This window comes from Danio aesculapii, chromosome 20, assembly GCF_903798145.1.
Source record: "Danio aesculapii chromosome 20, fDanAes4.1, whole genome shotgun sequence".
Taxonomy (NCBI): domain Eukaryota; kingdom Metazoa; phylum Chordata; class Actinopteri; order Cypriniformes; family Danionidae; genus Danio; species Danio aesculapii.
Window position 1 is genome coordinate 40,705,213 of NC_079454.1, and position 22,372 is coordinate 40,727,584.

General features: G+C 33.8%; 1 protein-coding gene across 1 annotated transcript in view; it reads right to left on the reverse strand.

The window, feature by feature from the left end:
• The window catches only part of tpd52l1 (tpd52 like 1), a 46,112-nt gene that overhangs the window by 17,740 nt on the left and 6,000 nt on the right, over positions 1-22,372 (reverse strand). Inside the window, exons 2-3 of the mRNA XM_056481123.1 lie at positions 7,606-7,721; positions 3,873-4,021 (exon numbers count right to left, since the gene is read on the reverse strand). Coding sequence (XP_056337098.1) covers positions 3,873-4,021; positions 7,606-7,721 — 265 coding nt within the window. The remainder of the gene's footprint in view (positions 1-3,872; positions 4,022-7,605; positions 7,722-22,372) is intronic.

The following is a 22,372-nucleotide window of genomic DNA, read 5'->3' on the forward strand; positions in this document are numbered from 1 at the left end:
AGATCAGCAGTTTCTGAAATTCTCAGACCAGCCCGTCTGGCACCAATAACCATGCCACATTTACAGTCACTTAAAATCACCTTTCTTCCCCATTCTGATACTCGGTGTGAACGGCAGCAGATCATCTTGATCATGTCTACATGCCTAAATGCATTGAGTTGCTGCGATGTGATTGTCTGATAAGAAATTTGCGTTAATAAGCAGTTGGACAGGCGTACCTAATAAAGTGGCCGGTGAGTGTATATTTATCTCTAATGTATTTATAAAGCTGTACGCCATTTTTTTCTCTTTACAAACCAAAATGGACATTTAAAAAGTGTCTTTAAAAAGTTTTTAAACTTGTAAGTTGCTTAGAGTGAAAATACAGTAAATATCATACATTTCTTGTAGGTAGCATAAATTCGCAGTATCTTTTTATGAAAATTTCTCGTAATCATGCTTGTAATCTGTGTGAAAACAATTTCTTACTATTTTATTAAGTCTATGATCATTTTAGGAGCAGTGATATTAAAACAGTATTACTACAATACTACAAAAGTATTACCAAGACATTATTTTTTAAGTATATCCCACACTATTGCCCTTTCATTGACAATAATAGCTCATTTATTCATGTGTATTTTCAGTGTGTGCTTATAAACAGGAAGAGAGATGTTCAACTAGGATCAGCAAGGACATTTTTTGTGTTTGCAAATGGTTTGTGTGAGTCAGAACATCATTGTTTATCTGGGTGAATGTGAACTGAAGCAGATATGGATCTCATTGTGATGGCAATAACCTCAATATACACTGACAGGGGAAACACCGCTGTTTCAACATGCTCTTTTTGACTGCAATTCATTCTCAAGAAGAAAAGGCAAGTTAATAGACAACAACAACAACAACAAAAAAACAGGTCAATGTAAATTTTGCTGCAAGGAACTGGAATAAACAAACAAGAAAACAGCACTTCTGCTTGTGGTTTATATTGTTAGTGTTGCTTAAACGGTTTGTGCGACAGACAAGAAATACAGCAAACAATAAACGGCTATGTTAACTTCAGATGTTCTTTTTTGAAAAATAAATAATCTGGTTGTGAATTGAACTTTCAGCATAGGAAAATATATATATATATTTAACATGTGTTAGAACTACTATTTCCACTACACTTTTCCCCCTTTTAGTCTTAATGGATTCTTGTTTCAGCATCGAAAAAAGCTAATTCAACATTTTGTATATACAGAAATCAGAGTGAAATTCAATACCTTTTAAGACCTTTTTTAAGACTCCGTACATTTGAAACCTCATTGCCAACCGTAACGACATTTTAACTTACAGTATATTTACGAAACAATGACTGTAAGACACTAATCCTGAACTAAAACATCATTCATATACTGAATAAAAATGCTAATCCAGCAGGTGACGCCTACTTAACAGCAGAAATAACTGTGTTACCTTAGTTACTGAAGTAAACAAAACAGCGTGATGGTCAAATCTAGCAGAATTTTACCAATTTCATCAGCTATCCCAATATTAGCGTCGCAATATTCGAAGATTAAATTCAGGCAAGCTTTAGCATACAACTATACATTGCATAATCAAAAATAATACAAAATTTAATAACTTGTATAAAATAGGTCAAATTTATTCATTCATTCATTTTCTTTTCGGCTTAGTCCCTTTATTAATCAGGGATCGCCACAGCGGAATGAACCGCCAACTTATCCAGCATATGCTTTATGCACCTTCCAGTTGCAGCCCATCACTGGGAAACATCCATACACACTCGTTCACACATATACACTACGGCCAATTTAGCTTATTTAATTCACCTATACCGCATGTTTTTGGATTGTGGGGGAAACTGGAGCACAAGGAGGAAACCCATGCGTATATGGGGAAAACATGCAAACTCCACACAGAAATGCCAACTGACACAGCCGGGACTCGAACCAGCGACCTGATTGTTGTGAGGCGATTGTGCTACCCACTGCGCCACCGTGCTGCCCCGGCTCAAATTTAATATCTTGTAAAATTTGAGTTGGCTAACCAACTTTTAGACCCTGCTAACCCCGCTCTGTTAAGCCTTGATATCTACTTCTGTGGCCACTTTGCAGCCACATCTGATCTCTGGTGAAGACGATAGACCCATTCTTGGGCCTTACTTTGCACTACATTGGTGTTGATTGGAAGCTCTGCCAAAGATGCCTTGAGATGGCATATTTTCCATTACATTCGATCTTACATTAAAATAATTGTTTACAGAAGATGCAAGAATTGCACTGTTTAACATATTATTTACAGGATATGCAAGAGTTATTTTATTTAGAAGAGATACTGCTTATTTTCTACTTTTAATATGAAAAATACTGAAAATAATTTATTTTGTTTCCAAAAGTGCAAGTTATTTATTTTCACTTTTTTAAAAAAAAAAAGTGGCTGTTGGTTATGGGAAATGTGTGTTTTAATTTAATTTGTTCAGCGTTGATGATCAATAAATAATCATAGATAGTAGACAGTGTGTGTTTCCTTTATTTTAAAATCAAGCAATACACCCTTCATTCAAAAATCTCTCACAGATAATATGTGAGCATATTTACTGTACAAAACCTGTTCATGAGCTATGAGGGCAAAAAAAATTGTTTAATAATCACAATCGAGTTAAAATGTTCGATTAATAGAAATTTAGATTTTAGGTAAAATCACAGAGCCCTGGCTATTGCACAGACAATTTAAATATCTCTGACACTTAAACCAGCACTTGCACCAGTTTTGTACCTGACACTATCTTACAATCACTCCATATTTAAAAAAAATAAATAAATAAAAAGACCTCAACTGTAAGTCGCTTTGAACAAAAGTGGATGTTTTTAAAAATGCATGAATTTTAAGTTATCATATATCAATCCTAAAAATCCTATTTAATGTTTTTAATGTAAAAACTTTAATCTCATTTCAATACATTTAGTCAGACACTTTTGTTCAAAGCGACTTACAGCTGAGGCCGAATTCAGCGATTTAACAAAACAGGCAAAACACACAGGAAGTGCTGGTTTTCAGAGAATCATGTGCTAGAGTGAGGAGGGGGGTGATTTTTAAATAATCTTTCTACAGGTGGTTTATCAAGTCCACTCACATGTGTAAAGCACACTTCATAAATTCACAGTGTCTTTTGTTTTATTTTGTTGTTGTCTTTTTGAGCTATGGAGTGATAGTAAGATAACAAAAATGCTGCAAGTGTCGGTTAAAGTGTCAGAGAGATGAAATAATAAATTAAAATGTTTAAATTTGTGTTAATTTTGAATTAGAAGCACATCGTTTCTCGGTTATATCCGTGGGTGCTGCCGTTCAGTGTTTATTGAGTTTGAAATAAGATTTTTTTTATTGAAATTGAGATAAGAAACATTGTTATAGCAATACTTGCAGTAATGCAGCCTGTTGGTGCAGTTCCATTGCTGCAGCCTCTTAGCCGTCACAGGATGACTGATCGTGAAGCAACGTGTAGTCTGGCATATTTGTTTCCCACAACAAGTGGAGATTTTATCAAGACAAAAATCGCATAATCTGACATAGTGACTTTCATAACCGACAATCAAAATCATGTGATCTGACCGGGGCTTAAGTAAACCTAGAGTGACTAATTTGGCACATAAAACCTTTTTTCATGTCTGGTCTCAAAAATAAAATGTGATGTTAAATGCACTCATATATGCTCGGAATTGATCTCTTGCAGTTTGAAACAAGCATTTTGTATGTCTTTTATCAGAATGCATTAAGTGAGACAGAACAACTACTGCTGTCCACTTAAAAAAGCATGCATGGTGCATCTGTACCATCATAAACCAGAATGAAATATGTAATAATCGCTGGCTTTAGCAAATAAAACTTACACTGTGCTGGTCTGCATGTCATTCCAGCTCTTGTTGAAGTTGTGCCGAAGTTCACTCAGAGCCGTGATCCCCAGTTTCTGTTTTAACTCCAAGTGACGTTTCTCTTTGGAGGCCAGGACTTGTTTCAAAGTAGTGATTTCCTCTTCTAACTGACAGAACAAAAAATAAGACAAAGTAGTTGGCTGAGCTGCTCTTAGATTTATATATAACAGGGATTTGAACAAATAATTCAGTTCTACCTTTCTGATGTTCTGACAATTATGACAGCAAAATAATCACAAAACAAACAGACATCAACTGCCAACACAACTGCTAAACAGTTTGCTGCACGAATCCAATAACAATTTTTGCAAGAAATAAAAACTGTTTCATAAAACATACAATTATTTAGACTCTTCAACCATCGAACATCAAAATGCAATGTTAAAACTGAGAAAGTATTAGCAAGCTAGAAGATAAACTTAGATTTTTCTGGGTACTTTGTCAAGCCAACATCAGAGAGTGTTGATTAGCAAATAGCTAGCATGTTTAGACTAGCATATTTAACATTTTGTTAGAATGTTTATCATGTTGTATGCATTAGCATATTGTTAGCATATGTTAGCAAAATGTTTCTAACATCTGTTTTAACAGCATTTGTCTAGCATGTCAATTTTTTATAAGAAATGAACATGTTTCTAACACAAATTAGGAATCTAGCATATGCTAACATAGCGTTATCATTGTTTGCCAATCTTCTAACATGTTTCTGTGTATGCTAACATGAATTAGTCACTGCTAGCATAAGTTAGCATGTTTTGAACACAAATTAACATGTTTCTTTATTTGTTACCATGGATTGTTTTGTGTGCTAATAATCAATTAGCACACTGCTAACATAAATTAGCACATCTAGATCCTGAATTTGTATGCTGCTAGCACGAGTTAACACATTTCTTGCATGGTTAACATATTGTTAACAAGGATTAATGTGTTGCTAGCAAATTTCTAACACAAACTAGCACAATGCTATCAGAAATGACATGTTTCTTTCTACCATGAATGAACATGTGTCACATATTGTAGCATACTGATCAAATATTCTTGTGATATCAATAAAGCATTATATTATTTCCCTGACAGATAAAAATAGACCATAATAGAACTGTTGAGCTTATTCAGTCAGACAGATATGAACATATTATATCAAATGATTCATTTCAGGCATTTTGAATGGAAGTTCTCTGAACCGGAAATGCCTCCCATCATTCTTGTTCAGAAAAAAAGTGTATATTATGTGTCCACTTTTATACCCCTTCTTTCTCAAACTGTGTCACTGTTAACGTCAGACTTGAATCACTCAGTGGACCATGAAGATTTGGGAGGATAAAGTAGCTCAAGGAAAAAAAGGAAAGCTTTGGTCACATGATTTTCAATCATGAGTGTATGCTTTGCATGAGATAATGCAGACCATTTCTGTGCGGCAACAGCACAGCAAACAATGGTAAATACAGTACAGAAGACCAGATCACGTCAGCACTAACAGCTTTAATATAACCAAATCTTTTCCATCCTTATTTTTTAAATAGGTTATAACAGATAAAAGTGGCTCCCTGAGTGACCAATAGTACATGTTCACTTTATGCATTGAGTCACAACATGCAAATGTGCAGAATTTACATAATAGGCAGGACCATTTCTGCCTTTCTGAGGACAACAAGTCCTTATCTATCCACGTTCTTCCTACACCCTATGATGAATTATGGGAGTGACTGTTACACTATGAACAGTTAATGAAGTGCTTAAAATCTCTTCACATTTCATACGGTTTATCAAATCTTAAACAGAAACATTTACATTTAGTCATTTAGCAGACGCTTTTATCCAAAGCGACTTACAAATGAGGACAAGGAGACAATTTACACAACTATAAGAGCAACAGTGAATAAGTGCTATAGGCAAGTTTCAGGTGTGTAAAGTCTAAGAAGTAAAGCATTAGTAATGTAATTTTTATTTATTTATTTTTTTGAGAGAGTACAGTTAGTGGTATAGCCAGAGAGGCAGTTAATATTAGGAAAGAAAGTGGAGACTAAATAGTTGAGTTTTTAGTCGTTTCTTGAAGACAGCAAGTGACTCTGCTGTTCTGATGCAGTTAGGGAGTTCATTCCACCAGCTGGGCAGATTGAATGCGAGAGTTCTTAATCAAATGAACAAATTACTTTCTGAACTGGCTCTTTTATTGTTTTATTATGTGACTTATGATGTCCATGTAGATTTTACTCGCAAAAACATCAAAATCATTAAGTAATAGAATGGGGTCTTTTTTACACCCAGGTCTTGAGGCCATCTAATGTCGAGTAAAGACTGGCTGATTTTAGCCCCAATTTTGACTCGTTGACAGGTTTTGAGAAATCGCAGACAAATGCCTGAAATCACAGGTAAATCAGTGCTTGTTCACATGAGTATCAATCACACAATGTGAACAATCAAAGACGCAATATGAGAGAATCGCTGACGAGTCGCCGATGCCCGTGAAATATTTGGCATACTAAATATCTGGCGCTGTCTGCAATTCAAATCATGCCGTGTGAAATGAGTTTGACTAAAAATAACATCAGCGATCGCCTACAGTCAATGAGAGAGCAGCATCCACTAGTGTGGGCACCTGCAGGTGGAGGTTGGGGGAGAAATTAAAAGTGCTCATTTTCAGTTTATTTGGAGCCCAGGAATGAAGGAAAAACTAGTGTAAATTTGGCAGGAGCACCAGTGTCTGTTTGACGTGTCATCTGAGCAATATCACAATCAAGTTGAAAAGTAATAAAAGTTGAGGAGAAATTGCTACAGTTATTCCTTTAAAAAGCCAGGTGAGCAAATATGTACATTTTCTACCCCAGTAAAGGCTTTTTTTCTGATTATGTGATTGATAACAAAAGATATACTATGAGTTTTTGGTTGTGCGAGGTAGTTTGGACTAAGTTGTCAGTGATTCTTCCTATTGAAGTCATGCAAACCCCCTGTCGCCGATCCTTCTTGCAGTGTAAACAAAGCCGCAACAAAACACTAGCCCAGATAGTCATTCAGTCTGGAAACATCTGTGACACGACTACTTTGAAAATCATGCAGTCTGATCTCGGCATAAGAGAACGCACAGATTTTCTTAGCGGCCCTTTCTGATGGCTTAAAAGACATTTCCACTGCTATGATTGGTTAACAGCTCTGCATAGTAAACTAGTTTTCTCCCCATTCAGTTTATGTGAGGGACTGAATGCATCTGTGGATTGATCTGACCATGTCCAACATGAATAAGTGGGCGGAGCAACAAAATTACTCTTTGATATTCATCGGAGGCGGTGTTTAAATAACCTATGATGTCATAGTTTTGTACATTCCAGGATCTGCCATTTTTCTGGGCCTGCTGTCAATAAAAGCTGTTATTTTAGCAACAAGGACATTTTCATATCTAAAACTTATGGGACATTATTTTAGTATGATGACCTCTTAAATATCAGAAGCTAAAGTAAAAGTTGAAATCTCAGTTCATGGCCCCTTTTAAATATTACCATTTTGTAGAAAGTACACACAGTGAAAATAATCTAGAGGAACACTCAAACATATATATTAAATAATTAAATATAATTTTTTTAATGATTTCTTTCAGTTCTTTTGAATTGAAGCTTCCTAATCACAACCCATGATTTGAACTTTGCATGTGCAAAAAAAGGTGCATGACAGCACTAAACACTAGGTAAAATACCTTAGTCAGTTCATTCTCCATTTCCTCTCGCTCCTCTTCTGTGTAGATGTTGTTGAGGTCCACCTCTGACACCATGTCCTCATCTGCTTCCTTTAGAGACTCTTTGTCCAATAAACCTGGAAAAAACCGCACAAAAATAGAAGAACAACGAAAGATTTGTTTCAATCAAATATAAAAATCTATGAACAGACATTCTTTCGCTGATTGGATTTCACAGAAGTAACTTGTGTAATGTCAACCAATCAGCCATTGCTAGATGATGGCAAAACCCCAAAAGGTCTCAAAGGCTCATATACAATACACAGGATAAATATATTATTCATAATAAAATTTATTTTTATTATTTTATTTGTATTTTATATCCTCATGCCAATCCAGCCTACACCACTATTTAAAAGTATTTCATCAGTTAGAATTTAGTTAAGTCTTTCATGCTCACAAAGAGGCCATCATAGCAAAACTAAAGTATAACTGTATTATTCATACATTCATTTTCCTTCGGCTTAGTCCCTTTATTCATCAGAGGTCGCCACAGCGGAATAAAAACGCCAGCTTATCCAGTGTATGGTCTTCCAGCTTCAACCCAGTACTGGGAAACATCCATACACACTCATTCACACACATACACTATGGCCAATCGAGTTTATTCAATTCACCTATAATCCATGTCTTTGGACTGTGGAGGAAGCTGGAGCACCCGGAGGAAACCCACACTAACATGGGGAGAACATGCAAACTCCACACAGAAATGCCAACGGACCCAGTTGGGATTCGAACCAGGGAACTTCATGCTGCAAGACGACAGTGCTAACCACTGAGCCACCATGTCACCACTGTATATTATGAAACATAAAAATAGTATGTAAAATAAAAAAAAATCATTAAGGTCACGGTAAAGTTAAAAATTTTCAGCAGCCATTGTTCAAGTGTGCAGGCTCACATTATCCTTTTGAAACGATTTTGTCCAGTTGTATAAAGTGCTGAGACTAGTCTTTACTTAAAGCTAGATGGGTTAACTTTATTCCAAAAATCAAGACTGGTCATGCTGTTAGCTGGTGAAACTACTACACTGAAAACAATTATTCAAAGATGATTCCTTGGATTTACTCATTATTTTTACGTTAAGTGGTTATAAAAAATTATTTGGGCTGAATGTAAACAAACAAATTAAGTTGAACATTGCTCAATTTAATTTGTTTGTTTAAATTCAACACAAATAAATTGTTTGCAACAGTTTTGCATGCAACACTTTTTTCAGTTTACACTGTAAAAAAATCTTGCTGCCAACATTTTTTTAGTTGAATCAAATAAACATTTGTATTTCTCAACTTACATCAATCAAACTGACTTAAAATATTAAGTTAAGCTTTGCATGACTCAAACAATTTAGCATATCAAACCTGATTAGCATATTAAAATAAGTTAAAGTAACAAAAACATTTGTTATTACTTTTTGTCATATGACTTTTTACAGCGCAGTTAAGTGATGTTTAAGAAACATTTCTAACTGATAATGTTGAAAACACTTAAAACCTGCTGTTTAAGGTTTTTTGATGAATAAAATGTTTAATAAATATTTTCACAAAGAATTTTGGTAATATGAATGCATCCTTACTGAATATCAGTGTATGCGTTTACACATACTTAAATAAACAGAACATCAATTATATGAATGTTTTTGATACTTTATTTAAATGTTTATTTGACACTATTATTTTTTTATTTGTTCAGGGTTTTGTTTTTTGTAATTGAAATGTGATTTTTTACATTACCAAGGTAATTAATTCTCATTTACCGTAACCAAAGAAAATTTCATCAAATATGCATCTTTAAACTTTTTTTCCCTGGAGAAATAACTAATATCAGTAGATTTTAAACAACATATTTTATTTATGAACTGATGTTTAGCTGCTCTGTACAATAGTTTTAAATATTGTTAGACCATCGACTACTAAAACCTGATGAACATTGATCACAGAAACAGAAATTTTCCTTTAACTTGCACAAGCTGATGAAAAAAGAAACACAGATCACATTTTCAGAGCACAACAAAGTGTGAGTAGTAAAAATAATCTTATGTATACTGTAAGAAACCTCACTTTAGCGTTGACGGCATTCTTTAAATTAAATTACATTAAATTGAATTCAGAAACTGGATGGAAACATGGCTATTTTTATAGGTAAACTAATTACCTAACTATACTGTAGGTAACACAAGTTCAGCCATTATGCGAAAATTATACAGAAAACACCCTTCAGTCTATGTGACAACAGCAATGAAGCCTTTAAGCACATTTAACCATCACCTTTCCTATGTAATTATCCTGCTTCACCCCTGAACGAAGGTGTATTTTTCCACGTATAATGAAAGGTACACAAAAAGACAGAAAACAGCTTGAAATCTGCAATAAAGTCTTGCAAACTAACCAGATCCATCATCTGAAGGTAAAAGATTTAATAGAGCTTTAACCTTTAAGAGCAGATCATATTAAAAAAATATGTAACCTGACATAACTGTAGTTTTATAAACATGCTTCACAACAACAAAAGGCTGATTTTAATCTAAAGTTGCAACATGATGACCAGAATAGAAGTATTGTCTATTTTCAGTGAAAACAAATGTAATCTGAATGAAGTTTGTTCATCTTATAAACAGAATCATGGAAATTTAATTAAACTGTATCTCTTTGTAAACATTTTAAAGTATCAGAGCTTTAATGTAGGGTCAGAATTCCCCATAAAATGTGTTCGTTGTGTTCCAAAGGTGGATACATTTGTTTTTTTTTTGTGTTTGGAATAAAAGGAGGACGAGTAAATGATAACAGAAGTTTTATTTTAGAGTGGACCAACTGGTTAACTAAGAAAAAGAAGACATGAAAGGAGGAATATGGCTTAACCACCACACTAATCACTGAAAGCTCAATAAAGTTCCCCAAAATCACAGTTTCAACAGCAAAAAAAAACAAAATTTCTGTTTTATTTTAACAATTGCCTGAAAGACTCACCTGAAATCACTTCCATAAATCAATATTACATAAAATGATTGATTATACGTCATATGCATTATTCATTCTGTGAAATTATATTGAAATGATGGGCTCTGCATAGAGAATGCTCAAAAAATCTTTAAAATTAAACTCAAACGCAAACACCCTGTATCTTCTAAAATGAACAATAGAGCTGGAAAATGAAACTGCAACAATGAAGCTCTAATGCATTTGCTACAGATCCAGTAAAGTAAGTAAATATTGAGGTTGTTTTTGTCCGGAGGGAAACGAGAGTCACATCTCGGAGGTCTGGTCAGTCATTAAATGAGAAACTGATTAGAGTGCAGTGGCATGAAACGCGTGATACACTTTCAAAGGCTAATGCAATCAGCAGGTTAAAGAGCAGAGCAAAACGGCTGGACAAATATGCCCAGGAATAAGATCTCAGAATCACTGTTTATGCCACACACAACGGCTTGTACTGAAGATTATATCTAAGGGTTTAAAACAAAATCAACGTGGTTAACTGATTGTTCGTAACTCACTGGATTAAGGTTGTGCATGTTCAACTATATTTGTTGCTAATGGAGCATATGCTGTTATCTACACAATATTTTTTTTTATCTGTTATGATAATAACTATGGATTAGGCATGGGACGATAACCGTTTTCATGGTATACCGCGGTTTTGAAAAGTCAAGGTTTTAAAACCGCCAACATTTTCTGTAATACCGTTCCTAAGGTATGTGTAAGATTTTTTGTTTACATTTTTTTTTAGACAACAGTATCTTCAGCAGAAAAAAATATCCAAAGATGCCGTTTAAAATTGTAAAGAAATGCATAAATTGTAAAGACAGCAGAAGTCAAGGAATAATTTATTTAAATTATTAAGCCTGACATGTTTACTGTTCCAAAATATTATAAATCTTTCAAAAAATAAAATATATTGTTTTCAAAGGGGAAAAAAAGTTTTCGTTTTTTACCCAGACATTTAAAAAGAACTTATTTTACAGCAGTAATCACAATACCGTGATACCGTGATATTTTTATCCAAGGTTATCATTCCATCAGAATCTTATACCGGCCCATGCCTACTATGGATGCATCTACGTATATGAATCTTTTGAAAAAATACTGGTACACTGTAAACAATATTTGTAAATAAGCAGTTTTCCTTAGTTGGTGATTTTTTTTTACTTAATTACGCTTTTGAATTTCATTATAGGATTTAGATTTTTCCTCAAAAAGCTTTTGATGTTGAAAAGTGACTCTTCTTGACATTTTTTATAGTTTGACGTGATATATTGTCTGTGTTTGTGTTGTAAATTACAGTACAAACACCTGGTAACTGCCAGTACTTTAACTGCTATTTTAGAGACTTAATTCTCTCTATATTAGTATACTAATAACTATAATAAATATAAAAATCCCAATAAAAGTCACTTTGTTAATCTGCGGTGTTGAATTTTCTTCAAAAGTGGACAGAGCAGAGATAAAACTCACATAATGTGCATAACTACGAAATACAAAATCTGTTAAATCAACAGATATTTTTAACAGATAATTCTTTATATTTGGCTTTAAACCAATAATCAATGCATAGGCAGACAAATACAAATTTTATAATGCATTTTTCTAAGACTGATTACAAAAAAATACAAAAAAATAAAAATACACACAACTATTTAGCACTATTTAACTATTTAAAAAAAAAAAACCTTAACTGCATAAAACAAAGCAAAGTAAAATGCATTGAAACATCCAGCTCTACAAACTCTGTCTTCTTTTTCACAATGAAAAACTTTTCTTGCTTTTCATCTAGCAAAAAATGTTCTAAAACACACGTCTGTGGTATGCAACATGTCACGTCACGTGGAAAGCAGATAAAAAGCTCATTGCCAACAGCACAACCCCCAGAGTGTGTCAACCAGCAGATTTTTTGGCTAAAATAATGTGTCTGAAACCTATTCCTCATTCCATAGCAGCATTGATACCATTGTCTTCAATGCTTGCAAAATTTCTAAATCCCTGGTAGCCTTTCGGGCAGGCACTCTCCAGTTTTTGGTAGCCTCAAATAAATTTAAGTGATCCAGAAAAGACATTATTTACAAAAAAAAACAACAACATACATTTACTAAATGAAAAAATATATAATGACATTTATTATAGACTATACGTATATTTTTCTAAATAACCATTATTTATTGAATTATTTTAATTAATTAAAATAATTTAATTAATTAATTATTTTTTATTTCTTTGATTCATTCTGTAATTGTCCCAGACAAAAATGTATATGAAAACCTGGTAGGCCTACTTTTATTGTTTTATTATTATTATTATTTAAATCAACTTAGTACTAAAGTAGCAGTTCTTTGCAAGACACCAAATAGCACAAATGCAGATTCAAACACATTGATAGTGGGTTCTCAATACGTGAAAATTACATACAACATAACTATGTATTAATTTGTGAGAGAAAGCAGAAGCATTGAAATAGGCTGTATTTTTTCTCCCATTAAGATACAATATCAATATCGGGCACGGTGGATACAATTTTGGTAGCCCAACTGGAAAACATAATAGCCCCGGCACATCGGGCTCGCAGTTTTGTGAGCTCTTTTGTTTAAAACAGCCATGTTTGAAAGCTATGGACATGCTTCTACACTGGTCAAAGTCACAGATGATTACAACTACTGTAATTCTTGCATCCTGACCTTTTGTCATATCTAACCAATTTACATCAAGCAGATTATGCCAAAAGCAGGCTAATATTGTGTAGTCTAAACCTATATATTAATATAAATATTTCATTTTATGAATCCTACTAAAACTCTCTGGTTTGCCTGTTAATATTTTATCTGGATATTTAAATGTCACTTTAAACTGGGAAAAAGTGTCCAGCATAGCGCATGATGTCCTGTGTGGCTGACATTTGACATATGAACAATCAATATGACGGTCCCTGGAGAAAATGGCTAAAAATGATCTTTTCAGAGGGAAAAGACTGATAATAAAATGTTAAGTAATCTATACCGACATACCTCAACAGTATACTGTACACAAGTACACTATTTCAGACACTACTTTGTGTACATTATATTCTACCTCTCTGTCTGCAAGATGCAACTGCAGTTTATTTACCCATAACAGGAAGAGATACAGTATACTACAATAGATCCCTCAGTATATAGATTAAATCTGAGGGTTGAATCTTCAAGCTGAATTCAGAAGAAAGGTTACGTTATAAAAGTAATTATCTCACCATTCCACTGCCTCATTGTTCAGGTTGCCTAGCAACTTCTCTGATGCCTTGCATCAACCTCCCAATTATCCCATGAATCAGTTTCCCTAAATCTATTTAAGGGCTTGCGCCTCGAAAAAGAGGACAGTACAGAACAGAGGATCATTTTGATGGTAAATATGTAAAATAGTACCCTTTCTATTCCATTACCTTTCTACTGTGTCTACAGACACTTTGTTGAAGGTTTATTACTGGAAAAAAAATAGAGCCATGCAATATTGAATTTGTTCATTCAACACGGCCAAAATGAAATGCAGAGTCAGCAATGATTTAAGCCAAGACCATTTAGAAAAAAGGTTTGTTGTATATCAAGGGAAAAATATAATTTTAAATACAAATTTAGGATCCTGGATGCTAAAATAAAATAAAAGAGTCAGAAAAGTGGCTAATTTGTTTAAATTCATAATTTAATTTGTATGAAAATGTATTTTTAAAAGCTGGCATGCCCCTAAAAACCCACCCCTAAACCCAATTGTCATTTGGGGCCGAGCAAATCAGAAATTTACAAATGAGATCATAGAAAGCAAAAATGTACAATTTTAGGTGAGATTGCATTGGAAAAAACAGCTGCTTTGACATGGTTTCTAGATTGTCCTTATCAGGTTAACTGCTTACAGTAGCTATTTTACCAACTATGTAACGAACCAGTGCAGCTAAGGTTGACCCTGAACGTAGACCATAACTGCAGCTGGGAACCTGGGACTGGTTAACCTAATGTCGAGTTTACACGAACTGTGCTTCAGAACAAAAATTTACAATGGTGTTTCATCAAGCAGTTCAGAAAAGATACCCATCCACTTTGCTCTGAAAATATCACGTGACAATACAGTATACAGTAAGTATAAGCACTGTATGTTCTTGACATTTGGTTACTAGTCAACAACGCAATTCAACAACAAAAGTTCAATTGCCTCAGGAGCAACTACTTCATTTACAAACATGTCCCACTAGGCACTGAATCCTCCAGGTCTAACTGAAAACCGGTGTTTTTAATAGGGTTTGCGCTGCTTGAAATTTGAGCGCTTAAAGACTTCTATAACAATAGCTTGCCTCTTTCAAATGTAGGCAACTGCTGTATTTTAAAATGCAGCGTTTAACTGCACAATGGCTGCTACAATGCGAGCGAAGCTGCCATTTTTGTTTCCATGTTGTTGTTTACAGGTCATCAGGACTGGTCTGTCATCTTCTAGCAGTGGTATATATGATCCTGTCATAGGGACTTGATGAATAAGGGAAGGATATCCAATGATCCAAAAGACTCATTCAGGGAGTGAATGTTTGCAGATGTCTTCGTTTGCATTGCAATGGTTTTTAATTAAGATTGGACGATGTTGACCAATTTGGTATCGTACGATGTCTAATGTGAAAGATCACGATGGGCGATGGCATCGTTTTTTATAGGTGGTGGTGAATTAATTATTTGTGAATAATTAATTAATTCATAACGTATTAATTATTTGTAGACTACAGTTTCAACCTGCATGGTCTTTGTTTTACCCATAATCAAATTATAAATAAATAAAGATAGGTTAAACAAATTATCACCTGTCAATCACTTTTTCTGCAGGACTCTGGCATGAAAAGGCTGAGTGATCTGTGTCATTATAATGGCGTCAACAAACACGATTGGCAAAAAAGGTGCACAACCAACACGAACCAACCGACAGTATCTGAGGTTTTCGCTAAAATTACTAAGTAATTTATAATAAGTGTGAAAGCTAAAGATTGAAGCAGTGTACTGATGCTGTGACACGTTACCTGATAGATTCAAAAGACCGAAGAATCATTAGATGGAGATGAATTAAATATCAAGTTTAACAACTATAGTGAGACGTGATCCAGCAGTACATCCTTGATAACCTGTCGGATGTGCACTGCTCTCTAGGGTTTTGTGCTCAAAGCACCCACTGACTGCCTGGAGATCAGACATGCGCATATGCAAGACAGAGTGTTTGTGTCTGTGTGTGTGGTCATGTGATGTGCGTTTTCAGGGGTATACTGTGGACGGAGATATTTTCAAAAATGTTAGATAAAATCCCAGTGTGGACGTGAATTGTTTTCATTTTAAAATGCCATTTTACAACTAAGAAGTATTAGTGTAAACAGGGCCTAAGTGTGTATTTTTTGCGAGCGGGTTGCTGCTCAGACAAGGGCGGGGCGGAGAATCGCAATGCCGGCTCAGCATCATGATGTCTATTGGCCATCGGCGATGGACGATGGCATTGTCTACAACCCAAACCTAGTTTCTATAGTCTCCATTTTCAGAAGAGGAAAACTCCAGGGTAGTGTGGACAGAAGGTGTAACTGTAGCAAAAGTTACATATTTTAAAACTAAACTCAATCAATCTCATACTAAATGGGACCTACACCCAAAAATGCCTTTTGCTGCTTGTTCAAATTACTTATTTAAAATGGGTTAAATCAACACAATTCCTGAGTTTTTTTATGACAACTTGTTTTATTTTGAATCCACTTAAATTTGTAAAAGAATTAAGTTAACTTAATCGATTTATGTTGGGACAATGTGAAGTAATTGTGTGGAACACAGCATTTTTTACAGTGTAAGACAGCTTTATAGAAGGAATCAATATTTTGGGTTGGGGTTTTTTAAACGATTCATTCAAAAGCATTTGTTTAAATGAACTGTTCAGAAGAACTGATTTGCAATGAGTTTGATTTCCCGATGAAATACCTTTTATTCCAATCACTAAAATGGAGTAACAGAAAAATCAAATGATCAAAGAGAACTCCGATTACTTGACCTTGGATCATTCTTCAAATATTTTCTTTTTATGTCAGCTGTTATTTTTGTTATGAGTGAGCCAATCGGAGTTGATCTGTCTGGGAGAGTCGTGTCCTGGTGTTCAGTGTGTCATCTGAGTAACTAAGTGTCCCTTTAGGGCAGTGTGCGAGACAGTTCAGCTTCTTCAAGCTCACTGGACTATGCTTTACTATTCCATCCAGTCCTCTCAATGTCCTCATTTTCCTTCCCGACGATGCAACACACTCACAAAGAATCACTTCACTGTCCTTAGAGAAAGACTGCAATGTGAAGAGGAGGAGGACCCCATTCTTATTATTATCATATAAACAAAACACTTATTTCATATCACCCACTGAAATACAAAGTTCACATTCAAACATCCAAGCAACCATATTAGGGCTGCACAATATATAATTTCTACATTGATATCACAATGTGTATGCAATTAGATTTAAGTAAATTTGAGAAACATAAACGAAAACTCTGGCAGCGCAATCAAAACTGCGTTTTTCGAAAGCAGAAAGTGAACTGAACTAATAATTTATTTTTTTGAAAACAGTGTTTATTTTTGTCATTTGGTTGATTGTTGTGTATATTTTGTGTGCTTTTTAAATTTGTTAATGTATATTTGTGTTTGTTTTTGGAAAAGTTTTGTGAGATTTATTTGACACAAATCTAATTCCCTACATGTGCGCATGTGCAATAGTCACATCGCAGGATCTGCAATGTTGCTATTATAACGGACCAGGAACCACATTTGAGTCATTGCAACATTTGACCATAAAGTTACTAAAACATTTATCATTTATGTGTTTTCATCATTTAAGCCAATTTAAAGTGCTCAGGCATAAGAAATTACACATCTAACTTTAAGAAAGATTAATTGTATTTATGTATATGTGCACAATTAAGATTATACAGTGTTATTTTACATTAAAATATTAAATGTATCTGAATATTGGCTTCCAGAAAATCAGAACGCACTGTATATTTTTTTTATTTAGCTCTACTCTATTTCTCAATGTTTGTGATTGCTTTAGTATATGTTTTTGTAGATACACTCCCTTACAAAATCATCCTTTAAAACACCTATTGGTTTCATTAGTTGAAACTATATTCAATTTTGCAATATATATATATATATATATATATATATATATATATATATATATATATATATATATATATATAGTAAAAAAATAAATTGTAATGTCAGGTTTTCCCAATATCGTGCAGCCCTAATCAATATATATCAGAGGAAGAAAAAAGAAAGACAATTTATAAAATCAATCTCGTGTAAATTTGTGAATTTGTAAATTTGTTACGAATAACAACTTTTACATAATTAAGTTAGAGTTTGTATTAATGCACTGAGTTCCCTTCTATGAGTTTGTCAATTAGTAGGTTCAACAGTTAATTTCTTAAATAAAAATATGCATCAACAGCAATTAATTATACTCAACTTTATGCAATTTTTTAAATGCAACAAAATATTTATTAAGGGTGACAAAGTGGCTCAGTGGTTAGCACTGTCGCCTCACAGCAAGAAGGTCGCTATTTCAAGCATCGACTGGTTCAGTTGGCATTTCTGTGTAGAGTTTTCATTTTCTGCCTGTGTTCGTGTGGGTTTCCTCTGGGCACTGTGTAAAACACATGCTGGATAAGTTGGTGGTTCATTCCACTGTGGCAACCGCAGATAAATAAAGGGACTAAGCCGGAAAGAAAATGAATGAATGAATGAATGAAAAATATGGATCAAAATAAAATTAATTATACTCAACTTTATGCAATTTCTTTAAAATGCAACAAAATATTTATTAAAGTCACACAATCAGTGCTAAACTAGTATTTTTATATGTATATTACTATAGTACTTATCATATTTTACTTTTATTTTTAGTGAAAATATTTTGTTTCTTTACATTTTTCTTTTAGATTTATTTCATTGAATTTTTAGTTTGAATAATTTTTATTACTTATTAGTACACAATTACGTTTGCAATTTAACACTTGTGTATTATTTTGCTGCAGCTTTATTTAAAGGGCACCTATGATAAAAATCAACTTTTGAAAGTGTCTGTAGGTATAGCGTATCCACTGTCACATTGGAGTGATATAAACATAAGTTTCTTTTTTTTTAATTTCCTGACATTAAAGTAGGACCCAAATCCCAGTAATTTTGAGGCCCAGCGCAACGTGATGTAGGAGCAGGGCTGCACGATTATGGGAAAAATCATAATCACGATTATTTTGGTCATAATTGTAATCACGGTTATTCAAAATGATAATCAGTTGAATTCAAAATCATTCGCCCTTCTGTGAATTTTTTTAATATATAAAATTTTAACAGAAAAAAAATAAAAAGTTTAAAAGAGGAATTTTTCACAGCATTTCCTATAATTTTTTTTTCTGGAGAAAGGCTTATTTGTTTTATTTCGTGTAGAATAAAAGCAGGTTTAAATATTTTGATTGTCTGCAGAAGAAACTACTTTAATACAACGACTTGCCTAATTACACTAATCAAGCCTTTGATTATCACTTTAAGCTGAATACTAGTATCTTGAAAAATATCTAGTAAAGATATTTAGTAAAATATAATGTACTGTCATCATAGTTTTTAGAAATGAGTTATTAAAACTATTGTTTAAACTGTGCTTTAAGCATCTTCACTGTAAAAAAAAACTTTAGCTACGAAAGTCCTTCAGTCAAGAGCAGTGAGGGATTTTCTCCTTTTGTTGTTTAATTATTAATAAAAACAGGCGGCAGCAGGAATATAGCGCGCTGTCACTTTAAGAATAGTGAGGCTTTGATATGGTTTCTCTTTCACATGTCTTTTGATTTTTAACTTGTTTGCTTATTACACAATTCAGGGTTAGTATGAACAATCACTAAACACTGCGCTCTGACACAAATGTGCATGTATCTGACCCTTAAAGCGCTCACATTAAGATGGTGTTAGATGTGTGTGTTCTGCTTGTCTCCGAGCCTGTCCGAGACCAAGCGCGACACACACACACACAACAGCATGTGCTTTTTCATCTTTAAAAAACATGAATGATTCGAACGTACATCAATGAATGTTGCGCACCCTGTGCTGCAAATATTACATTACAGTACAGGCCTTTAGTCATTTTCACGTGGAACTGAGCTTTGCAGAGCAACAAATGTGTACAACTGGAAAGGGGGCGGTATATGATGCAATAATCGTTTCTCTCGATTAATAGTTTTTCATAATCGTTAGAAGCCAAAATCGAAATCAAACCTGGATTTTCGATTAATTGCACAGCCCTATGTAGGAGTGTGGTTTTCCTCGCCCACCGAATTGATTGACAGACCGCATATTTCTATAATAACATGCGTACACGTCCACAGAACATATTTTGTAAAGAAACTCATAGGATTAAAACATCCGTTCCAACTCATAAATCTCTTGAAGCTTTATAAGTTTTTAAACATTTTATAAATGTTATAACGTTTTTAAAACAGAGCACGTTTGAATATAGACAGTAAAATTGCTATCTAATTCTTAACGGCTATAATCACCACGGCCACATGGTGTCAATAAATGCTAATATGTGTGTGTGTGTGTGTGTGTGTGTACTGCAAACGGTATTTGTGCGAGACTCACCATTTCAGAAAGGCTTGAATGAACTCCACCACAAATACATCAAATAAACTTACTTGGTATTTTTGACTAATGAGCTGATGAACTCTCAATTTAAGTTGAAGTAATGAGGTATTCAATTAACTCATTAGCTTCAACACTCTGTTCAAATGAGTAGAATTAACTTTCAGCAGATTTTGAGTTAACTACACTCATTTCATTTGATAAAGTTGACTGTTGGGTTTTACAGTGCATCACTGACTGCTGTTTATCTGAAGTGACACATAACAAGCATGTGGGAACGGTGGCCAGGGAAGAACAGCTTATTTGGATTTAAAGCCACAGGCTACAAAAACAGCTACAGTATCCTCAGACACCAAAAAAGTCAGATACTGGAAGTTAATAATCTGATGGGTATTTTGAGCTGAAACTTTACAGACACATTCTGGAGACAACAAAGGTTTATCTTACATCTTGTAAAAGGTGCCCTTTAAATGAGCAAAACTAAAATATTTCATTTTAGTTAACAACAATAACACGTTGACTGTACTGTACTATACATGTTCTTTATGCATATGCATTCTTTATCTTCTCACATGCATAGACACGCACACACTCAATGACTAAAGGTTAACATGTGTTTTGCATACATACACAAATACTGCCAAACCAATTCCTATTTGCACTTATTAAAAAAGGTATTACATGCCAGTCCAGCAGTTAGCAATGTCATATTGTAAAGAAGTTTGTGTGCACATGGTTGTTTCCGCATTGATATTTTGATTGGTAACTATTTTCACTTGACTATACTTATATGTAATATGTATGCACATGACATCACCGATTTGACCAAATCTACTTTTGTTGTTTATGTTGAAATGACAATGGTATAATTTAAAATAAAAACATTTATTTTAGGTCCCCAAAAGGCAGTTGTAATGTAAATGAATGACCAAAATGCATAAATGTTGTCATGTAAATGACGCCTAAACGTTGGTTGATAGGTAGCTAACAGTCTATTCAGAGTCTGCAATAAAGCAACATAGTTTAAGGGCAGCGTTCAATGAGGCATTGCGTAATTTCTGGCCTTGCCGGAGTAATCTGAGGGATTACTTTCTCCTTAGTGATTATCTGACTGGATTTATTTCCATCTGACATCTGCACAGAGACAGTGTTCAGATGGTGTCCATACTAAGGGTGTAATGAACTGTTTCTCAATCTAAGATACACTACAGATACATAAAGGAGAGTTTCTGAAACCTACCTGCTTGGAAGGTTTCTCTGTCCTCTGAGGTTTAGCAAATTGAAAGCAAGAAGAACATTATGAACCATTTCATGAGGCAATACATCAAGTCCAAACATATTACAAATGCCACTCAGATCTAGTAAAAACATGCACACAGGCTGCGTTCAACAGCAAAGAACTGAAATAAGATATCATTTAAAATATCAACATCATTCAAAGTAAATTTGCATAAAAACACACAGCAAACCCATACAATTTCATTTAAGTAACCTCAATATAGCATGCATTTAAAGCACACAAAACACCTGTCAATCATATAATGTCACAATTAGACATGCCATTAATCAATAATTTAATATATGGTGATAATGAACATGCATAATACTGATATCTCATACAGAGAATGATTATTTAAACTATTAAAGTGCTTTTTAAGAATATGGTGGTGTTCATAAATGCGCCACATGCTAAAAGACTTAACCAATATAATCAATATATTGACTTATCGAACAACACGTGGACATGTCCTCAATCATTTTTGGTGATGCAATATATCACTCATACATAATAACCCATTCGAACCACATTTTAGCTGTTTGCATAGCCTCTCTATCTCTATTGGAGGTGTCAGCGGGGTTAAAAAAACACTATAGTATTTACTATACATTACCATAGTATATTTTCATGTTAATATTTTCTGTTAATTTCTTCTAGTTCTTTTTACTTTAGATATTTTTTGTTAACATTTTATATTATTATTTATTTGTTTAGGATATGTTTAACATTTTCATATTCTGATTCCAATTCTTGATTATTAAATTGTTAAAATGACTATAATTAAATGAAATATTCTTAAGAATAA